Here is a 21,377-nt window from a genome sequence, read left to right on the forward strand (position 1 = left end):
ATTGTACAATTTGTTGAATTCTCAAGGCTTTTTTCAGGACTGGATTTTTAGTTAGTCCTCTGTGAGTCTGTGAAAGATAGCAAGCTTTGATGTATAATTCTAACCATCAGATCAGGTCTTACTAGCTGTTCTATAGATGTTAAATTATTGCAGTATGTAGTGGTATATTTCATAGTTGCTACACTTTTCTTGTTCAGTCTGTTTGATACTAACCCCAAAGAAATAGTCTCATGGACTAGACCCCATGTCCAACAAAAATTTGGGGGAAATGAGGGAAGGAAAGGGTAGGAATGCATTATATGAGTAAAACTTTTCAAGTACTCGAGAGTACTCACCTCACATTCTCCTCTACCTCAGTCCTACTACTAGCTTATTAACTTATTAATTATTTCATTATATTCAAAGTGAAAAATATGTTTTATATCTCCTCAAAAATAAACTTAAAAAAACACTAAATCTCCCTCATTAATTAATTAGCTCTAAGGCCTTATCCTGTTTTATAAAAACCTGAGGAAACTTTTTCCGTAAGATTTTTCTCCTCTTTTATTCTCACACCATGAGTTCATAGACTTACCCAAATATAAATGCTACTAGCCATATAATTTATTAACAATAGCAAATAGTACCAAGACTTAGATAAATATTTCACTAATATATTGGCTTTGAAAAAAGATCATAACTAAATTCACCTCTCTGCTCTTCAAAAGTAGGTGGGAAAGATGCAGCTGGATATAAGTATCTGACTAAAACTACAACTGCTGACTTTTCTAAAACCCTGGAACCGCAGTTAAATAATTCTGTTTTCTTAGAATAATGTTTAAAGTCTCTTAGAAATTCTCCTTAAAAAGTCTTCTCCACAGAATGAAAGTTAAACTCAGTTTTTTTTTCTACAATATCTCTTCAGACTCTTTAAAAATTGACATGTAACTCTCCAAGTCCCTTCCAAACTCCTCTCATGGAAGTTAACTACTGTCTATTACATAACTTTTCTCCAAGAAAATAAACTCTCTATATCTCCTCAGGAAAATTGTCTTTTTTTTAACTTTTTTTTATTTTTTGGCTAGGCAGTGAGGTTAAGTGACTTGCCCAGGGTCACACAGCTAGTAAGTGTTATGTGGCTGAGGCCAGATTTGAACTCAGGTCCTCCTGAATCCAGGGCTGGTGTTTTATCCACTGCACCACCTAGCTGCCCCGGGAATTGTTTTCTTTCACTATCTCATATGAGCTCTTCCAAAGAGGACAGATGTCAGTGCCTCAGATTCTAGTTCCTCTCACTCAAAGACACAATGACCATAACCAAAATCCTTGTTAGCAGAATTATTTAAAATGTAGTTACATTTGCTCAGTATAAATTGATCAATAAATCTAGGATCCTTGAGAATAAACACACTGTAATTCCTGGAGGAGATGAACTGGTTATCACTCTGCTATATGTATAGTACTTCTTTGTCAATATTATTGTTTTCATGTGGCTGTTACTCATAAAAAGCTTTTTTTTTTTTTGCAATTGTGTGTGACAATTTGACAATTAAGTGACTTGCCCAGGGTCAAGTAAGTGTCAAGTGTCTGGTCTGAGGCTGGATTTGAGCTCAGGTCCTCCTGATTCCAGGGGTGGTGCTCTATCCATTGCACCACTTAGCTGCCCCTATGTTTGAAACATTGACTTTTTTTTTGGGGGGGGGGCTAGGCAATGGTCTAAGGCTGGATTTGAACTCAGGTCCTCCTGAATCTAAGACCGGAGCTCTATCTACTGTGTCACCTAGCTGCCCCAATAGAGAGCTTTTTAATTCCAAGCCTGTGTCTTAGCTCTATCTCATAGGGTCCATTAAGAATTAAACTACACTAGAGGCAGCTAGGTGGCACAATGGAAAGAGCTCCAGCCTTGGAGTCAGGAGGACCTGAGTTCAAATATGGTTTCAGACACTTGTCACTTACTAGCTGTGTGACCACGAGCAAGTCACTTAACCCTCCTTGCCTCACCAAAAATCACAAACAAAAAAAGAATTAAACTACACTAGGTTACATTATAGATATTGGATACCATGTACTATGATTATTAATCTTTTTCTTCTCATCTTGTTAGATGGTCTCAGGAAAAAAATGGTGTTGAAACAAGTGTTTATTCTGCTATTATGCTTTTATATTAAATGTTCTTCAGGCTCTTATGTGAATAAAGTAACTGCTTTTTATATTAATAAAAGTATTAGGATATACATTCATCATCTGTAGAGTCACTAAAAGCATCTTTGAGACAATTCCAGAAGCATACAGGATGATGGGAATGATATTTACTTCATCCTGTCTTCATCTTATTTGATCTCTTCTGATAGATCTCTATATTTTGAAAGGTTATTTTTTTAAAATTTAATTTGTTTCACATGGTTTACAGTTTATGAGTGTTGAGTGTGGTGATATTAAAACATTGTTCTGAAATGAACATTGATCAATATTATGTCTAGATGATTGTGGGCAATAGTTTTGCCTGTGATGATGATCTGATTTAAAGTACAGTTTACTGCACTTATCTATCAAATAGCTATTTTACTCTTAGGGATATTTTGTAGGCTGAATTTGTAGAATGGGGTTGTGCCATCTGATTGTGTATGAAAAGTAGTAACCTTCTAATGTATAATTCTAGCCACTATGTCATGAATGTGAGGAGTTTGATCTATAAGGTCTTTTCTACCTCTAAATCCTATGAACCTATGTTTGAATTGTTGATAATCAAGAAAAGTTTTCTAGAAGAAGTTGAAATTGAATGTCTTCTTGAAAGAAAAATTATATCCAGCATTGAAATAGAGGTTTAAGTTTTACTAAGTACTTTGCAAACATTTCATCTGATCCTCACAACACCCTTGAAAGGTAGCTGTTATTACTATTCCCACTTTACATATTAGGAAACTGAGACAGAAGTGAAGTGATTTTCTGATGGTCACACAGCTAGAAAGTGTAAGGCCAATTTTCAACTCACATCTTCTTGACTCCATTGAGCTACTTCTATAGCCAGTAGTCTCTAATTTTGAGGTTTAAACTTCTTTGTTACTCCTAGGTTTACACATTGAAATGAGGAACAAACAAATGCTTAAGTATAAAGCTTGCTTTTCTTTTAACTAACTACTTAATTCTCTTAAGAGCTAATGTCAAATCTGTCTAGTTCTGCTAAGAAGGTCTACACCTCACAGAGCAGCACTTTAAGTCCTTTAGTATCTTTATGATACATTTTTAGCTTTGAAATAGACTTCTTTAGCCGAATCATTATTCATAAAAGTTTTCCCCCTGCTTAAACTGCATTGTCCTGAACAATAAACGTAAATAATTGATTTAACATTACAGTTAAACTAACCCCACGTTGTTAATTATGGAATGAGGTCTTAATTGTATTCATCAATAGCCTTTGCTATCCCTTCCCCCATGTCCTCTATGCCCACTTTTAAAATACCTCAGAGTTTTATACTTTTGTGTTACTAAAACTTAACAGGGTCTTTTGAATATTGAATCCTATATCTTGGTGTGAGCTCTCTCACTATATAAACAAATAAAAGAAAACCAAAAAAGCAAAAAATAGTTTACCATTTTGTTTGTTTTGGGGAAGGTAAGAATTCTTTAAACCTATGACCAATTTCTCCTATTCTTCTGAATTATTTGTATGGAAATGACTCCTTTATTTAAAGGATTATGAGGCCTGAGAAAAAACTTGGGAAAAGTTAAAGGAAGAAGGAAATGAAAGATAGTAATACTTAGAAGAGAGATGGGTTGTTCTTGTAAATTATTAGTGATGCTGGTAAAAGATGGAGACTAGGACATAAGGAAGCACAGATCATGTTATAGCTAGGCTTCAGTACTAGACAGGAACCAGCCTTGGACTTAGGTCATCTGCCAGTTTTCTTGGACAGGGCAGGTAGGTGGAGACTAAATAGGTATCTAGCTGAGCAACAGGGTCTCTAGGCACAAAGAAATCTCTGGTCTTGGGTTATCCTTCCCTGCTCCTCCCTTCCTCATAATCTAACTCACCCTATCTTTCCAATTTCATTGTATATGACTTCCCATTCTATACTTTGTATGGTAGGTATAGAAAATTGAACTTTCATCCATTAGTGAAATGCAGCACTCACTCCATCTCCTCTTTCTGTGCCTTTTCACTGACTACCATTCATAGAACGAATTTTCTTCTCGCCTCCAACTCTTAGAATCCCTCTCTTTAGGATATTGCTCAACTTGTAACTAGAGGAAATCATAAACATCTTCTAAGTCCCTCTGCCATTTTTTTTTCACAAATGAGAAAATTGAAGCCTAGAAATTTTGTCCAAGACCAAATAAGGAAGGAGAGATCAGAGACTATAATCAAAACTTCTTGACTCTCATTCCAGTACTTTTTTTCAAATCACATGAAAATGAATTTACAATAGAAAAAAAAGATGATTCCTTAAATGTAAATTATGAAGTTCTTATATCATTTTAGATCATATCTCAAGTTTTTAAAAGGAATTGCTCAACTCTTCAAACTTTTTATGATTATAAAAGCATATGATGTTTGCTGGGGCTTGAATATATCACTAAAGCAGTATTAAAGATGAAAAATCAATTAAATGTAAATAAATAAATTTTCAAACATTTCGTGATTTGTTTGGACATGGAGAAAAAAAGTGTCTTCCTCTGATCTTGAGACCCCACTGCCCACTTCAGCTGCCTTGATGGCATATTTAGCTATGAGAATGAAAACAATTTCTAGGTAAACAGACCCTAAGTTCTAAGATCATAATTTACCTGTATTTCTACTGCACTCTACTGTTACAAGTAGGTGATACTGAATTATCCAATGTTTGCCAGCAAATTTTTACTTTTGCTAGTTCTGATTAAACTCAGACTGTTTAGATTCAGGCATGCTGATGAGATGTATCTTTCCTCCGAGGACCAATTAAATTCAACAAAAATTTTCCATGTGCCAGAAGAGTTGAATATGACACTGAGGTTGCAATCCAGGTTTACTGGGATTGTGGCAGCATCTTTGAAAGAAATAAAATGTTTGGAAGTAGGGGAGGTATTAGAAGAAAATATTGAGTTCTGTTTGAGACAGGTTGAGTTTAAGATGCCTATGGGACATCCAATTCAAAGTGTCTAAAAGGTAATAGGTTATGTTTGAGAAAATGGGCATAGCTGTAGCAATCATCAACTTAAAGGTGTAATCATATACATAGGAGCTGGTTTACAAAGCAAACTAGTATAGAGAAAGAGATGTCCACACACCAGCTTTTTGGGAACAACCAACTGTGGATGTAACCTGGATGAAGATCCAGCCAAGGATACTGAGACAGACAGGTAGGAGTGATCAGACATGAGGGCAGTATAAAAAAAAATAGGAGAGTATCCAGGAGGAAAGTTATTAAAACTGTCAAAGGCTACTTGGGTGTTTAAGAAGGATGAAGACTGAGAATAGGGTATTAGAGTTCACATTGATGATTTTGGAGTGAGTAGTTTCAGTTGAATGATGAAATTGAAAGCCATATTGCAGCAAGAGGAAAGGATGTAGAGTAAGGTATTGTAGATGACTTCTTTTTTTTACAGTTTAAAAATGAAGAAGAAACAAAAAAGGCCATAATTAATAAGGGTGGTCAAATCAAGTGGGTTTTGTTTTTTAAGAATGGAAGAAATATTGTTGTGTCTGTCAATAGCAAAAAATGTCAATTTGATAAGGAAAGATTGAAAGTTAGGGAGAAATTGGGCATGATAATATGAGGAATCTGTTGAAGAAGATAGGAGAGAATAGTATATGAAGTAGCCGCAGAGGGGTTGGACTTGACAAAGGCAAGAGAGATATAGTTTCCAGGAATGCAATGTTGTAGTCTCTCCATACTCTGCCCTAGGCAGGTAACATCTGGAATTTTGTGTTCAGTTGTGGGTACCACAATGAAACAAGAACATTGCCATTCTAGAGGTTAATCAAGGTGGTTAAGAGTCTTAAACCCATGCCAAGTGAAGATCAATTGAAAAAAAAATACGGGATATATATATCTGTCCAAGATTTGGTAGGGGTTGAAGGAGTATGATAGCTATCTTCAGTATTTGAAAAATGATTCTATGTAACAGAAATTTGTTTAGTCCCAGAGGACAGAAACAATAAGAATGCCTAGAAGCTGAAAGCAAGCAAATTTAGTTTTGATGTCAGGAGAAACTCCCTAACAAAGAAATATGACCTAATTGGAACAGACTGCCTAAGGAGATACCAGGTTATACCTCCTTGATGCAAAGGTTGGATAACTACCTGTTAAAGATGCTATAGTGAGGGGTTACTTTTGAATATGATTTGGTCTTCTGAGATCCCTTCCAACACTAAAATTCTGTGATTCAATGACTGTGATTCTGTGACTATAACAACATTGCTGCACATCAGGTAGTTTGTACTTCTATGCAATGGTGCAACATTTAAACCTAACAAATGTAGGATAAACTAAACTAAATAAACTTGTTAGGACTGGGTATTGTTTTAAAAATCAGTAATTAAATGAATTTCAATTCTTTTTAATTTTATTTCTTGTATGATTCTGAATTTTCCAATGAGGCCTTGTTTAAACTGGATAATAGTCTATACCTTTCTAGTAAACTTTTGACTTAGTAAATTACTGAGGGCACAGTGAGGTTAAGTGACTTGTTCAGGATCTCTACCAGGCAGTGTCTTTCTAGGTCTGAACCCAGATCTTCCTTACACCAAGCCTAACATGCTATATCCACTGGGACACAATATTTCATGTGCTAAAAACAAACAAAACTTATTTTGTGAGGAAAGGCAGGAAATATGTGCGATCCACAGAAAATGGACAATATTATTATGAAAAAGGCAATTTCGGCATTTCCATCGAGGTTGTCTTTAATACTGGTAGTTTTTTTTTCTAATAAATAAATTCATGTGATACAAATGGAGATTGAGTTTATTCAGATAGTTCTCCTCACTGATTCCAATGTATGCCCAAGATGTTCACATGCTCAGTTGCACTCAGAAATTATAAAGCAATGAGAATTTTTTTCACTGCTATTCTTGAAAATATAACACTATCCTTCTGTCTTTATTTCCATATTCTGTTAAAAGTAAGCATTCAAGATATGTGGGTTTTGTCCTTAAAATCTCCACTGAAAATTTGCAGGCATTGAGATATTAAACTTTCTAGTTGCATGAGTTCCTTTGTTCTAAATTGTCAAAAAGTGGGATTAGGGAGGGAGAAAGAAAAAGGAGAGAAAAAGAGGAGAAAGGAAGAGAGAAATGTTTTTCAGAATAATCATACTTAGGTATATTTGAATTTATGGCTATCGATAATGATTGATTGAATTATTTAAAGAAAGTTACCCCAGTTTTTTCATTGTTTGAAATCATCTTTCTTTAAAGCTCTCATTGTAAAGGTTTTATTATGTGCATAACTTCACACAAAGCCATTTGGATGCAGAATTTATACTTAGCAGAAATAATGTCCTTGGTTTAAGGTTTTGTCTTCTGTGCTATTTCCCAGCTTCTTCTTTAGTGAATGTCAAGTATGTATAAACAGAAATAGGTTATAAAGACTTTAGTTTTTAATTTGTATTGTGCAGTAGATATGGCTGCCTGCTACAATTCATCATATTGTAATGGTAATGCTGCAATTTGTATTTTAGCATTGTGGAAGATTATTTGAATAATAATTTTCAAAGTAGGCATGCAGTAAAGGCTGTTATTAAACCCCTAAATAAAGGTCTATGTTGAGCTACAAATTTCTAAGAGCTTTTCTTCCAACAGGTGCATAGGGTACCCCTTATACTATGATTGTAGATTAAGATGGAGATATAAAGATTAGATGATAGTGAAATTAGATGTATTTGGAACTGGAAGAAAGATAAGACACCAAAAAACCTGTTCATGAGATTGTTAACTTTGGGTTTTTTGTGTTGTTTTTTTTTTAGTGAGGCAACCGGGGTTAAGTGACTTGCCCAAGGTCACACAGCTAGTAAATGTCAAGTGTTTGGTCTGAGGCCAGATTTGAACTCAGGTCCTCCTGATTTCAGAGCCGGTGCTCTATCCACTGCACCACCTTACTGCCCCCGAGATTGTTAGCTTTGAAAAATATCTATGAGAGACAGCACTACTGATTGGTCTGTGCTACCTCTGCTAGATATATAATTCCAAGGAAGTGGCCATTGGTGTCTGCCCAGTGGTTAGTGTTCTGATGATTTCAAGTTGCTGCCTCCAGAGCCACAACTCTTTTGAAACAAACACAAAAACAAAACAAAAGGGGCAGCTAGGTGGTGAAGTGGATAGAGCTCTGGCCTTGGAGTCAGGAGGACCTGAATTCAAATCTGGCCTCAGACACATGACACTCACGAGCTGTGTGACCCTGGGCAACTCACTTAATTGCCTCACCAAAAACAAAAATAACAACAAAATAAAACAAAACAAAACAAAAAATCGCAGCCAGCCAGCTAAGTAGAACTGGCAGGCATTTAATCCTTCCTCTAAAATCATAATCTGTCATCTCATATAATTATTTTGGGCTAGAAACTCCAAAGATCCTTTGGTCTCTCATTCAAACAAAAAGGAAAGAGAAAAGTAAGAAGCAAAAACAACAGCAAAAACAATGACAGCAATGAAATAAATTTAGGTGGATTCTAATAAGGTATTCATTACCTTCCCTCCACCTTAATTCTCTTTCTAAATTCTAACCCATACTGTGTGTATGTAGCCAGCATTAGGCCTCCAGACTTTGAGGCACCCTAGACAGTTGATACTTTGGGTGACAAAGTCAGGGATCTAGAAAGATTCTGGCAGGCTAGAATGAAGATTTGAATCTGATCAGGTGAAACTTAAAAGGTAGAATTGTAAAGTCCTACACTTCAGTTTAAAAAACCAACTTCATAAACTGCCTGCTACGACTAGATAACAATTTACGCAAAAAAAAAAAGGGTGAGTTCTACTATTAGATGATAACTAGTAAATAATGCATTCATAGAAGCATGTTGTCCAGGACAAGAGAAGCCGTAATTTACCTAGTCAGATCATGTTTGAAGTACTGCATTCTATTATGAGTGGAGTATTAAAAAAAAAAAAAAGACTAATAAAAAAAAACAACTGGAACACAACCAAGTGAGAGTAACAGACTCAAGGTAATGTCATATGAGAATCAAGTAAAGGAACAAGGGATGTTTACCTTGGAGGAGAAAGATTTCCTAGAGTGCATAACTGCCTTCAGGTATTTGAAAAGCTGAAATATGGAAGAGATCTACTCATTCTGGAACAATGGTCAGAAGTTATCACAAAGCAGATTTAGATTCAGTGTAAGGGAGAATATTCTAACGATTATTAGTGCAAAACAAGTGTAATTGACTAAAGAAGTTCTGAGTTCCCTTTCATTGGAGGTTTTCATAACAGGGCACTTTTTTGAAATGCTGTAGAGGTGATTCCTGTTCATGTACAGGTTATGCCAGATTGTTTCTGAGATTTCTTCTCATGCCATTATCCTCTGTGGATCTGCCTGTCCTCTTTTCTACATATGGCTCCAAAGGGCTTTGTTTCTGACTTCTTTCCCCCTTTTTTAAAATGTCATTTATGTTCAATTTTCTTTCATTTCAACTGTATAAATGGGTTTGAGGACTCAGTGTTATAGAGAAAACATAGCTACTATTTATTTTGGATCCTCCAATCCCTAGGAATGCTCCTGAGTCCTACGCATCACTGTGGAAAGTCCTACCTCAAATAATATTGTTTGAAGATTTCACGTATTATTTTAATATAGATCTTATCTATCAAGATTAAATGTTCCTGACAGTTCTATAACGACAAGGAAAGACAATATTATCTGGTAGAAAAATAAAGAGAAACTTATTTTTATGTCATCTTCATAAAAACATTGGCAATATTGCAGAACTGTCAGGATACAAAAACTTCAAAATGGTAAAAAAAAAAAAATTGTAGAGCCAAACACTGCAATTATCCCATTGCGCTGGGAAAAGTAGAAACTGAGGATAGGGACCCAGTTTGAAAATGCAAGTCTGAAATGTCAAGTTGAAGTTTCAAAATGTAAAGACAAAGGTAAATACAAATTTCACATTTTTAATATTCTGCCATCTCCTATTTTGCTTCCTCTTGCTTCTAGCCCACCCCTACTCTGAACCATTGTGTGTATTCAGTAGTGTCAAATATACCCATAATTTTCCACTGTTACCCTGACTGTCCTGGCTTGCCTTCTTCATCAGGTCTCCATGTTCCAAACTTTTCCCTCATGCCCTCTTCACTAGAAAAGGGCATCTGTCCTTTGCCCAATTCCATCTCTGGTCTATGATATTCTAAGTAACTTGAGAAATCTTATAGCCTTACACTCTTCAGTAAGGCAGGATATACTTAGTGGATATGTTGAATTGATCTGTATTTCAACAGAGTTCTTTGGATGTGTTTTACTAAAGCTGTTAAATTGTACCTTTTTAATTATGTGTATCTCTGAATCATGTCTATGTAATGCAAATGGCCTTTTTCCTTGCATTTTAAATATTTCATTCTATTTATTGCTTAATGTACTGGAACAGTCTCAAAAGACACTAATTGTACAAAACCCAATTTATTTTATTGTGCAGCATTTGGAAGGTCCTGATGACAAGTCTTTGGGCACTTCATTGATGGAGACTGAAGTAAACCTGGACAGCTATCAAACAGCTTTAGAAGAAGTACTGACATGGCTTCTCTCTGCTGAAGATGCTTTGCAAGCACAAGGTGAAATTTCAAAAGATGTTGAAGAAGTGAAAGAACAGTTTCATACCCATGAGGTAAAGAGCATTTTTAAAAGTCATTATAAAAACAATGTACCCATCACACTTTTGAACTTCATCAATCTGCATACTTAGGGCCCAAGACTTCTATATTTGGAGTCACAGCTTCTGGATCAAATCCTGATTCTGCCTCTTAATACTTGTGCAAATTTTAGCAGCAAATCACTTTCCTTTCCTGGGGTAAGCTTTTATCATCTGAAAAATGAGGAGGTCAGACTAAAGAACTAGTCAGGTCCTTTCTGTATCCAAATCCATGATGTTATAACTGTTAGTGCATTAATATTCATTATAAGAATATTACCTGGCCTTGCCTCTTAATACATTTTTATTTTGATATTTTAAAATATATTTATTTTTAAATGACAAACACATACTTAGAATCTCCATTTGCCCAGTATTAAATTTAGCCTCAGGTTTAACTCAAAACTGAATTAAGACTCATTATCAATCATGCACTTTTTAAAAGAAAAATTGGACAAAAATTTAAGAGTGCCATTGGAGGATTTAATCTTTAAAATGATGTGGGGAAAAAAAACCTCTCTAATGTCCTAAAGGTATTAGACAACATTGTCAGCCTCTTTTTGTGGCAGGGTTATATGATGGAATTAACAGCCCACCAGGGACGAGTTGGCAATGTTCTGCAATTGGGAAGCCAACTGATCAGAGTTGGGAAGCTCTCAGAAGATGAAGAAAATGAAGTCCAGGAACAAATGAATCTCCTTAATTCTCGATGGGAATGCCTCAGGGTAGCCAGCATGGAAAAACAAAGCAAGTAAGTGACAAAAAGAGCAAAACTGGGGGGTTCAGTTTGGTGTGATATGTCTAGGGTCCTGGTACAGATGTAGAATGTCTATAGGATATTGTGACATTCGGAATCTGAAGTATATCACCAACCTCAGAATGTTCATGTTAACTGCAGTAGAAAGGTACCATTTCCCGTTTTAGGAGGCAGCATCATATTAAACATAGGTCAAATTTTTATCCAGATTATTTCCTAAAAATAAATTAGTGCATAGAAAAATGCAATGAACTTTATGAAGGGAAATATATACATGTGTTATTTCAATGCAGTTGATGAAGAAATTGAAATACTCTTTTCTTAAGAAATCCTTGAAAAGCTGGTGATTTTTTGTTTGTAGATGTAAGGACAAAATTCTTTAGAAATCCTTTTGGATTTCTAAAAATATATCAAATTAATAAGAAATAGCTTTTGAGACTTATTCCTGAAATATGCCTTTTTTTTACAAAGGAAATGAAAAGACATAGTAATTTAGGGGACTTTTCTTTGATTTGTACCATTTTATGTAGACATGTGTAACCTACCTAAGCAATTATATTTCAGTTTAACTGAAAAGAGATGAAATGTCAAATATGGTATTTAATATATTAAGCACATGTTTTCTGTAGAATACTTCAATAAGTTAAGAATTTTTGATTAAGTGCTGTAAATATTCTCCTCTATGTATATGGACCACAATAACCCTTTACTCTGTCATCAACATCATAGCTAACAGATATATAGTGTCTCTTATGTGCCAAGCACTGAGCTAAATGTATTACAAATATTTTCTCATTTGATCTTCGTAACAACCCTGCAACATGGTTACTACTATTATCCCCATTTTACAGTTGACAAAACAGGTTAAAATGGCTTGTCTATGTTCACACAGCTAGCAAATGTCTTAGGCTGGATTTGAATTCAGCTCTTCCTGACTCCAGGTCCACTTTGTCTAGGTGACACCTTAACCACTTTGAAGGAAGCTTGGAATTCTCTGAGGCATGACTCTTTTTCTTTTTCTACTTTTTGCATTTGCTGAAATTCATTGAGATTTGGGCCCCTTTTGATGGCACTACTTCCCTTACCACCCTTGACCTACACACTCTCTAATGCCCCTGAAAGGTCTTGGTGGGGTAAGCAGAATACTCCTTCCTTCTCCCTTGATATTTCCAGAGTCGTCCTCTATCACCATCACTCAGCCACTTCCAGTCCAGATCCTGATGCCATTTTCTTTCAGTCCCTAAGACATTCTATTTCCTTCCTCAATGTGTTTGCAATCTCCCCACCCCACCCCCAAATCCAGCCCTCATATGAGATGTGAGTACACATACTGATGCTCCCTCAAATACTCTAACTTTGCAATTTCTCAATCTACTCCATTTCTATTACCAGCTCTTTCACGCTACCTCAGTTACAAACCCTACAGACCAGAAATAGTTATTCCCCTGATCTTGCCACTATCCTTCAGTATTCCACTTTCATGTTCATGAACTTTGAAATTCCTTTTTCCGATCATATCCTTTAACTTTCTGTCTTCCCCTATGCCTTTTCTTGGTCCTTATCATTACCTCCATTCCCTGTGCTCCTTTTTCTCTCCCAGGTCATCATTCTTTCTCTCTCACTAACTTCTCTTCCCTTCCCTGTCTCAACCCCTGGTGAAACAATTCAGATCTACACTATTCTCTACTCTCAAAATTCTTGCCCTATCACCAATTGTGCTTTGCCAACACACAATCTTGTATTACTCTTAGTCCTACCACCCACCTCCTTCACTCCAATTTATGTGCTGCTGAATCATGGAGCTAGAAGAAATCATGAAACTGCTGACTGAATCCACTACAAATTTATATTATCTCATCTTAATTGGACTCTCATGGCAACAAGGAAATTAATCATTTGAGTCCTCTCTAATTAATTAGCTATACCACTCTTTAGAGGCTTTTCCAAAAGTTCTTCTTTCTCCTCAGTCCCTTCACTTTAGCTTAGTAATAAGATTCTGCTAATTTCCCTTCCAAAGTCCATTTTTTTCTTTGAATCTGAATCTGCCCTTACCAATTAATCAAGAATTGCTCCCAAATTTTTAACTTACCCATGTCAGAGTTTTTTAGATTAATACATTGCTTTTGTTAAATTTTCTGTTGTAATAAAAAACAAAAGAATTTAAAAGATTTCTTTTTCTCTAAACATCATTGTAGTTAAAAAAAAGTCAATGTCAGCCAATTGGCTGGCATAACTTTGACTAAGACATTTTATAACAAAATGGAAAAATAACAACCTGGTGAGAAGCAGCTTGCAGTAGATTATCTTTTCTGTAGCGTTGGCTGCAATACAAAATAAAAGTGCCATTTAGCAAAAACAGCTTCAGCAATAGTAGAATATTGTAGCAAATAAAGTGCTGGATCTGGGTTTAGGGGTACCTGGGCTCATGCCCTTCTCTCTGCTCCATATTAAGTGGGTATCCGTAGTTAACTTCTCATTCAACGTCTCAGAGACTCCCTTTCCTCATTTGTAAATATGAGGATTCTAATACATGTAGTACATCACTAGGCTATGAGACTCTTATGAAGTATAAGCCTTTGCAAACCTTAAAATGAAAGGAAAATAAATAAAATCTTACCTGTAAGCTAAAGTGAAGGGTGCTATGAAAGGACTGAGTAACAACATCTATAGAGTGGTATAACTAAGATAGATATATAGATATAGATAGTGAGATAGATGGATATATATATATATATATGTGCATACATAGATATCACATATACATATGCATACACATATATAATATATATGCATATGTATATTATGTGTATATGTATTGCATATACATATGTATATGTGCATGTGGATAAATAGGTAGGTAAATGGATAGATAGATATAGATGTGTGTCAATGTCTATATATACTCAGTTTTGTGGGGAAGGGGCAGTTGTGAGTTGGGTGGAGCAGAGAAGCAAGAGAAGCCAGTGTCAGATTAAAACATCATAACTCTGTCAGAAACACAGTACATACAATTAAGGGTCACAGGAAACTGGACAATTTTCATTTTCTCTGCTGCTTTAAAGCTATATACAATACGGATTTAAAGAGCGCTTTATAAGGTGTGTAGGTTCCAACACCTGAACCTTTTGAATATTTCATTTCTCTTTCAGTCAGTCAACAAGTATTTATTAGGTGCCAGGAACTGTGCTTTACATATATCAAGGTTTCTACAAACATATAGTTAGTTGCTAAAATGTAATACAGGAAATTAATGGTAATGTCAAGGAAGAAGAAAGAAGGAGGAGGAGGTGGAGAAAAAGAAGATGAAGACAAAGAAGATGAAGAAGAGAAGGAGGAAGAGGAAGAACAACAAAGCTGAATGTGTATGAATGTATATGCCAGCTTTCTTGTTCTTCCTCTTCTCCCTCCTCCTTCTCCTCTTCCTCTTCTTTTTCCTCTTTTCTTCTTCTTCTTCTTCAACATTACCATTAATCTCCCTTATTATATTTAGCAAATGGTGATATATTCATAGAGACCTTGTTCCATCCAAAGCACAGTTCCTGGCACCTAGTAAATGCTTAATAAATCCTTGTTGACTGACTAATTGACTGACTGACAGTGAAGTGAGGTAATGAAAAGTTTTGAGTGTTAGAGGCCACATAACTTATCCAGAGCCCTTAAATTTCCTATTCTGTGGTGCTTTAATTTATTTAAAGCATCAAAGACAATGAAAATTGACAAGTTCCTGCAACCCTTAATTGGATGAACTGTATTTGGGACTAGGCTTTGATGTTGAAGTCTGATACTGGCTTCTCCTGCCCTGATTCTCTGCTTCTTCCACATCCAATTGACCCTTCCCAGCATAAGCCGAGTTATTTTGGCATTGGATCAAGAAAGATCCATGCATTATCTACTTATGTTATCTAGTTTTCCCCTCATGGACTTATATGGGCCTGACTATCTCATCTGTTCCATAAGCCAACTCTTCGTGTGCTGGAGGACAGTTTCTTAGGATTGACATCTCGTCTTTTATCTTTGGCAATATTTTTTTTAAAATTAAGCCAAACATCACAAGAGAATTTTATATTATTATGAGGAAGTGATTCCAGATTTTCCTTTACAACTCAAATAAAATTAGATCTTGAGATATATATATATATATATAGATAGATATATATAGATATATCTATATATATCTATCTATATATATCTATCTATATATATATATATTTTCCATTTTAAGTTGTTAGTAATCTAACATTCATGAAACACAACGATAGGAAGGTGCATAGAGAGAAGATATGGAGAACAAGACAAGAAAAGATTTAGGAAGGAAACCTAGCAACAATTAATAGTTGAGTGCTGTGAAAACATGAATGATAATGAGAACTTGGATGACTGGATTTGACAATTACTTCACTGATGACAATAAAAGCAATTTTCTTATTATTGTGATTTCACATTGCTGGAACTTGAAGAGCAATTGTGTTTTTGTTGTATTGTTTTTAATAGTGTCAGCAGGATATAGTACACTCTTTTAAGAACTTTGGTGGTGAAAGGAAGATGCGCTTGCATTTGGCAGTGGCAAAGAACACTTCTCAGAGACAGAATTTTGTACTCTGACCTTATCAAAAATAGAGAAATCAGAAGTAGGTACTTTGGTGGAGGAAATGATAAGTTAAATGTGACTTGCTATGACTTTGAAGGATATATGTGTGTGTGTGTGTGTGTGTGTGTGTGTTGTGTGTACATACATACATACACACACACACAGAGGGAGGGAGGGAGAGAGAGAGACAGAGACAGAAAGAGAGAGAGAGAGAGGTGAGAGAAAAAAGTGAAAGAATAGGTATAGAGGAATTCTGTTGAGGGATCTCAAATATTTAACCTAGAGAAGAAAAACCATAGGGAAACATACGTGCTGTCTTCAGGTTTTTGAAGTGCTGTCATGTAGAATAAGTATTAAACTTATTTTCTGTAGTTTCAAAGGTCAAAATCATTCCTAATGGGTGAAAAATTAGAGGGAGCCAGATTTTAACTCAGTTCTAAGAAAAATTACCTAACAATTAGAACTGTCCAAAAGTATATTTCAGTTTTGTACAGGAACATCGATCTATTGAAGCCTTAACTAATTTGTGGTAAAACACACTGTCAATGTAGGACTTCAATGCGTTGAATTTTTTTAAATTTGAAGAAGAAATAACTTTTCAGCTGATGTGGCTGGGGTGGAGGGAGGGGAAATGAAAAAGGTGAAGGTTTAAAGAGAAAGTAATCCAGAGTATAGTTTTAAAAATATTTTTTATACAAAATGTTTTTCATCAATGAATAGTTATATATTTTCTGATTTCACTTAGCCTTTATTACATTGATGCTGCAACATGATGGCAGTGAAGAACATTAATGGATATTTTGTGAGAAAGCTTTGTACACATATAGAAAAAAAAACAAAAACAACAGCAGCAAAATCTTATTTAGGGCAGCTAGATGGAACAGTAGGTAGTGCACCAGGCCTGGAATCAGGAGATCCAAGTTCTTATGTGACCTCGGGCAGTCACTGGCTATGGAACTCTGACCAAATCATTTATCATGGCCAAAATGCAGGAAATACCAGCATGGCAGTAAGTTGTGCCTTTGTCTCCTTTATTTTTTTTTCCTTTGTAAAAGTTTTGAGCCATCAAGTAAATCTTGTAAACTTTATCCTTCCAACATAATGTTTTGCCTCGCATCAGGATTCTTCCACTACATCAATACATTCAAATATCTTCTCCCCTACTATCTTTTCCTCTTTTGGCTCCCAATACTGCAAAGTTACTAAGGCATTGATCACAGCTCATTTGCTTTTGCATCCTCCACATTGACTTGTATAGAGTAGACATTCAGTGAGTATTGACTTCAATAAAAACAAAACCAAATTAATTGTGACATAGGCTTAGCGGTTTTATAGTTTAAAGAGACTCCAAGTGTAAATAATTGAGACAGTCCAGCAACAACAAACAAGAAAAACTTTTTTTAATAAAAAAAAAGTTGTTTTAAAGAGTATCTATGTAAAAACAGTTGAACAGAAATAAAGAGTAATCATAATTTTTAAAACTGACTTCAAATGAACAGGGGGAAAATCTGTTAAATATTGAAACGCATAAGGTTTATTTTAAGTTCCTCCCAGGGCATCTTAGGCTTCCTTCCAGCCTTACTCTGCCAGTGAGCTTTCCTCTGCCTTTACTCATTGCTATTCAGTATGACAGCTAGTCTTGATAATAACCTTCTTTACTTCTGATAATTGTACTTTTGGTTTCTACCACTCATAGATATTCACTATCTTAGTAACTACCATTGTGCAGCTGTCTAATCTGTTTCCCTCAATATGAAAGGAAGAGGCAATACAGTCAGATAGAAAGAAAAATGGACTGAGAGACAAGAAATCTGGACTCTGGGCCTGCTTTGCATCTGTTGCTAGCTATGGCCTTCATCAGATTCCTATCCTAATGACTTCCAATGGCATAGAGGTGACCTTGGGATTTTGAGGGTTGTGCCAGTGAAATACAGTGTATGGAAAGTTTTATCAAACTGGAAAAGCTTCTAGTAAAAGTCTAGAAAAGGACATTGTGTCTTTTATCTGAAGACCAGCTGAGCAGCTTTACAGTGGTTCATCACCAGAAGCCTATCCATCAGGTGATGGAATTTTTGGCCATACAAACTTGGAAAACTCTGCTGTCCTCTACAAGTTAGGTATAGCTCTAAGTTGTTCCAAGTGTCTTTTCTAGCCTTTTAATCTTCTGATACATCTTCAGAGCCAAATCTTTTTGTTTTACTTTTTTGTTGTAAATTACAAATCTTTTCAGATAGAACACAGTGAAATTCAAACATGTCAATTTAGTTGTAATAGAATTTTTACCTACCTGAATGACTGTCCTGATTAGGATAAGGGAAAAGATCTAGTTATATTTGTTATTACTGCTTTCTCTTCTTTCCTAGCCTTATCATATTTTCTTAGGAAATCTTTCATAAGTAGTCATGATACTTTAGACTTTGTCAGTAGGAAAAAGGGCAGAACTATTAAAAATTGTTCCAAGCATCCTAATCTTTAGTCAAACTAGTGAGACCATATCATTTTCATGGCAATATAATTTGTGGCCTCCACTGGAGCCATGCTCTAATACCTCAAATCAGTATAGAAGTAGCCTAAGTAGTTGATGGATATGCAAGTGCAGCACAATCTTTGGAACAGGCTCTGATTAGAAGTCAAGCAAAGTACTTTGATTCTATCATTGAAGAACCAGCAGAGATGATATTAGAGATTCTCATCATCAGAACTTAGACCAATGGGTGATGGATTTTTTTTAACCACATCCAAAACTTGAGGAGTATTTGATTAAAATGTAGAGAGTCTGTTATCAGCAGTAGTTAAAGGAGACTTCAGTTTCTGGTACAATTATAAAATGCATTATTCGGAGAAAGTTTTGTGAGCACTTAGAAAAGGAAACTGATTATTTTGAGCCAGCATGGTTTCATTAAAAACTAGTCATGGCAGATTAACCTTATTTCCTTCTTCATGTGGTTATTAGGCTGAGGTATCAGGGGAATGTAATAAATATAATATATATGAATTTGAGCAAGGTACTTGGGGGGGAAAGCAATGAAAAAAATAAGTTCACGAATACTTTTTGCTATTGCGGACAGCTAGGTATAGGCAAATAGATGGCACAGTGGCTAGAGTGCCAGGACTGAAATCAGGAAATCTTAACTTCCTGAATTCAAATCTGGCCTCAGAGACTTCCTAGCTGTGTGACCCTGGGCAAGACACTTAATTTGGTTGCCCTCAGTTTCTTCATCTGTAAAATGAGCTGGAGAAGGAAATAGAAAAACCATTACAGTGTCTTTGCCAAGAGTCAGTCATGATTGAAAAAGACTGGATTGCATACACATTTTGCTTTTTCATACTTAAATGTTTCCCTTCATTCCTACTCCTGGCAAATTGTTTCCCATTCTTATCTGCTGCAATTAACCCACTCTATTCTGTTTCTTCCTCTACATTATTATTTCCATCTCCAATGTGGTAATTTTATGGATGTGGATAAGTAACCCAATAAAAACTTATGTTCTTAAAAAGAATTGAAATGATAACTCTATTCACAGACTAGCCTGTGGCACCACACAAACATCTGACAATTTCGTCTTCAGGAGAGCATTGAAGATTTATTAGAAAACATTGAGAACCATTTATTACCTCACTAAGACATATCATAACTGAAATAAAATTAAATTTTAAAATCGTGTTTCAATAGCTGAGTTTAATGCATTCAGAAGAGGAAAAGGGGAGGTATGCTTGTATCATAATAGGAATACCCTTGGCAAAAAAAAAAAAAGTCCAGCTGTGAGAGGATGAGAAGATAACTGGCACCAGGACAACAGAAGATTTTCTTCTCTATGAATAAACTAATTAATTTGATTGAAAAATGCAACCTACAGAGAGCAAAAGAGATTTACTGACATTTCTACAAGGATTCATAAAGATAAGCACAGCAAGTTCCATCAACTTCTCTGATAATTATGGTTAGGACAGGAAGAGAAAAACGAAACCCTTTCTCAGGGTGACATGAAAATGAAAGCAAGATGGTAAAGAGGACAAGTGATATGAGTGGGTATCTATAGAGGTGTAGACATACATAATATATTGATCCAATAAAAAGATAAAAATCTAGAAAAGGGGAAATGTGAATATTATTACAATGGGAAAATATTCAAATAGGAAACAAATAGAAGTTGAAATCTCTGTGAAGGTCTCACATCTTTTCTGCATATTCCACCAAAATAAATTCTCCAGAAACATCCTTTGATAACATCCTCCATAGTTGAAGTTGTTTTTTTTCCTTACATACAGTTGTTCATTCTTCTTCAGCAAAGGATGATCACACATTTTAATTACTTGCTAGTTGCTCCCAGAAACCCATCAAGACTGCTTGTGCTATAAAATTTCACACTCAAATTGCTGCACTGCTTCCAGGACATCTCTGCTATAACAGAGAACTGGACACCTTGGTCCAAGAGGGTAACGATTTTTCATGCTGTTGAACGACCCCAGAAATTAACATGTTAAATATTACACATAGAATTTGTTTTGTTAACCATATGAAGAAAACCAGAAATATGTAAAACATGTTCTATATAGTATAATATTTCAAAATGAAAATGTAGCACAGATATCAAAGGAACAGCTATTTTCCAGGGAACAGTAGAAGGAGCCCTGTTTAACAAAAAAGCAGGGGAAGCTAGGTGGTGCAGTGGATAGAGCTCTGGCCTTGGAGTCAGGAGGACCTGAGTTCAAATCCGACCTCAGACACATGACACATGACACTTACTAGCTGTGTGACCCTGGGTAAGTCACTTAACCCCAAATGCCTTACCAAAACAAAAAAAAAGCAACTGAGTTTGAAACTGGCCTTCTGATTAGTTGAGTGAAGTAAATATGATAAAATAATGAATAAACATCAAAATGTAGGACTTATACACTATGTTAAATTAAGATGTTATTTTTGAAATAGTTATGTATTTATCCAAGTTTTGAACAGACCTTGACATGGCTTGATTTTATGAGGTAGGAATTAAAGTGATGTGCTAATTAAATAAGTAATCTTTGGACCATCCATACTTTAATAAGTGTTCGACCAACAAAGATAAAAAATTAGAGGATGCTTATTTTGGCAGGTGCTGTTGTGATATATGAACACTGAAACATTAGACAGGCCCTTAAATGCCACTAAGTCCAACCTCCCCATTTATAGATGAGGAAACCAATACAGAAAGATTAAAGGCCCTGTAAAGAGTCACAGAGGTACTGTGTGTAGTA

The 21,377-nt window shown here is 35.4% G+C and overlaps 1 protein-coding gene across 1 annotated transcript in view; it reads left to right on the forward strand.

Annotated features, from left to right (window-relative positions):
• Positions 1 to 21,377, forward strand: part of DMD (dystrophin) — a 1,828,382-nt gene that overhangs the window by 158,160 nt on the left and 1,648,845 nt on the right. The window contains 2 exon segments of the mRNA XM_078146592.1: positions 10,585 to 10,773; positions 11,367 to 11,548. Coding sequence (XP_078002718.1) covers positions 10,585 to 10,773; positions 11,367 to 11,548 — 371 coding nt within the window.

Source organism: Phascolarctos cinereus, unplaced genomic scaffold (genome assembly GCF_003287225.1).
Source record: "Phascolarctos cinereus isolate Bilbo 61053 unplaced genomic scaffold, phaCin_HiC Scaffold_726;HRSCAF=1367, whole genome shotgun sequence".
Taxonomy (NCBI): Eukaryota; Metazoa; Chordata; class Mammalia; order Diprotodontia; family Phascolarctidae; genus Phascolarctos; species Phascolarctos cinereus.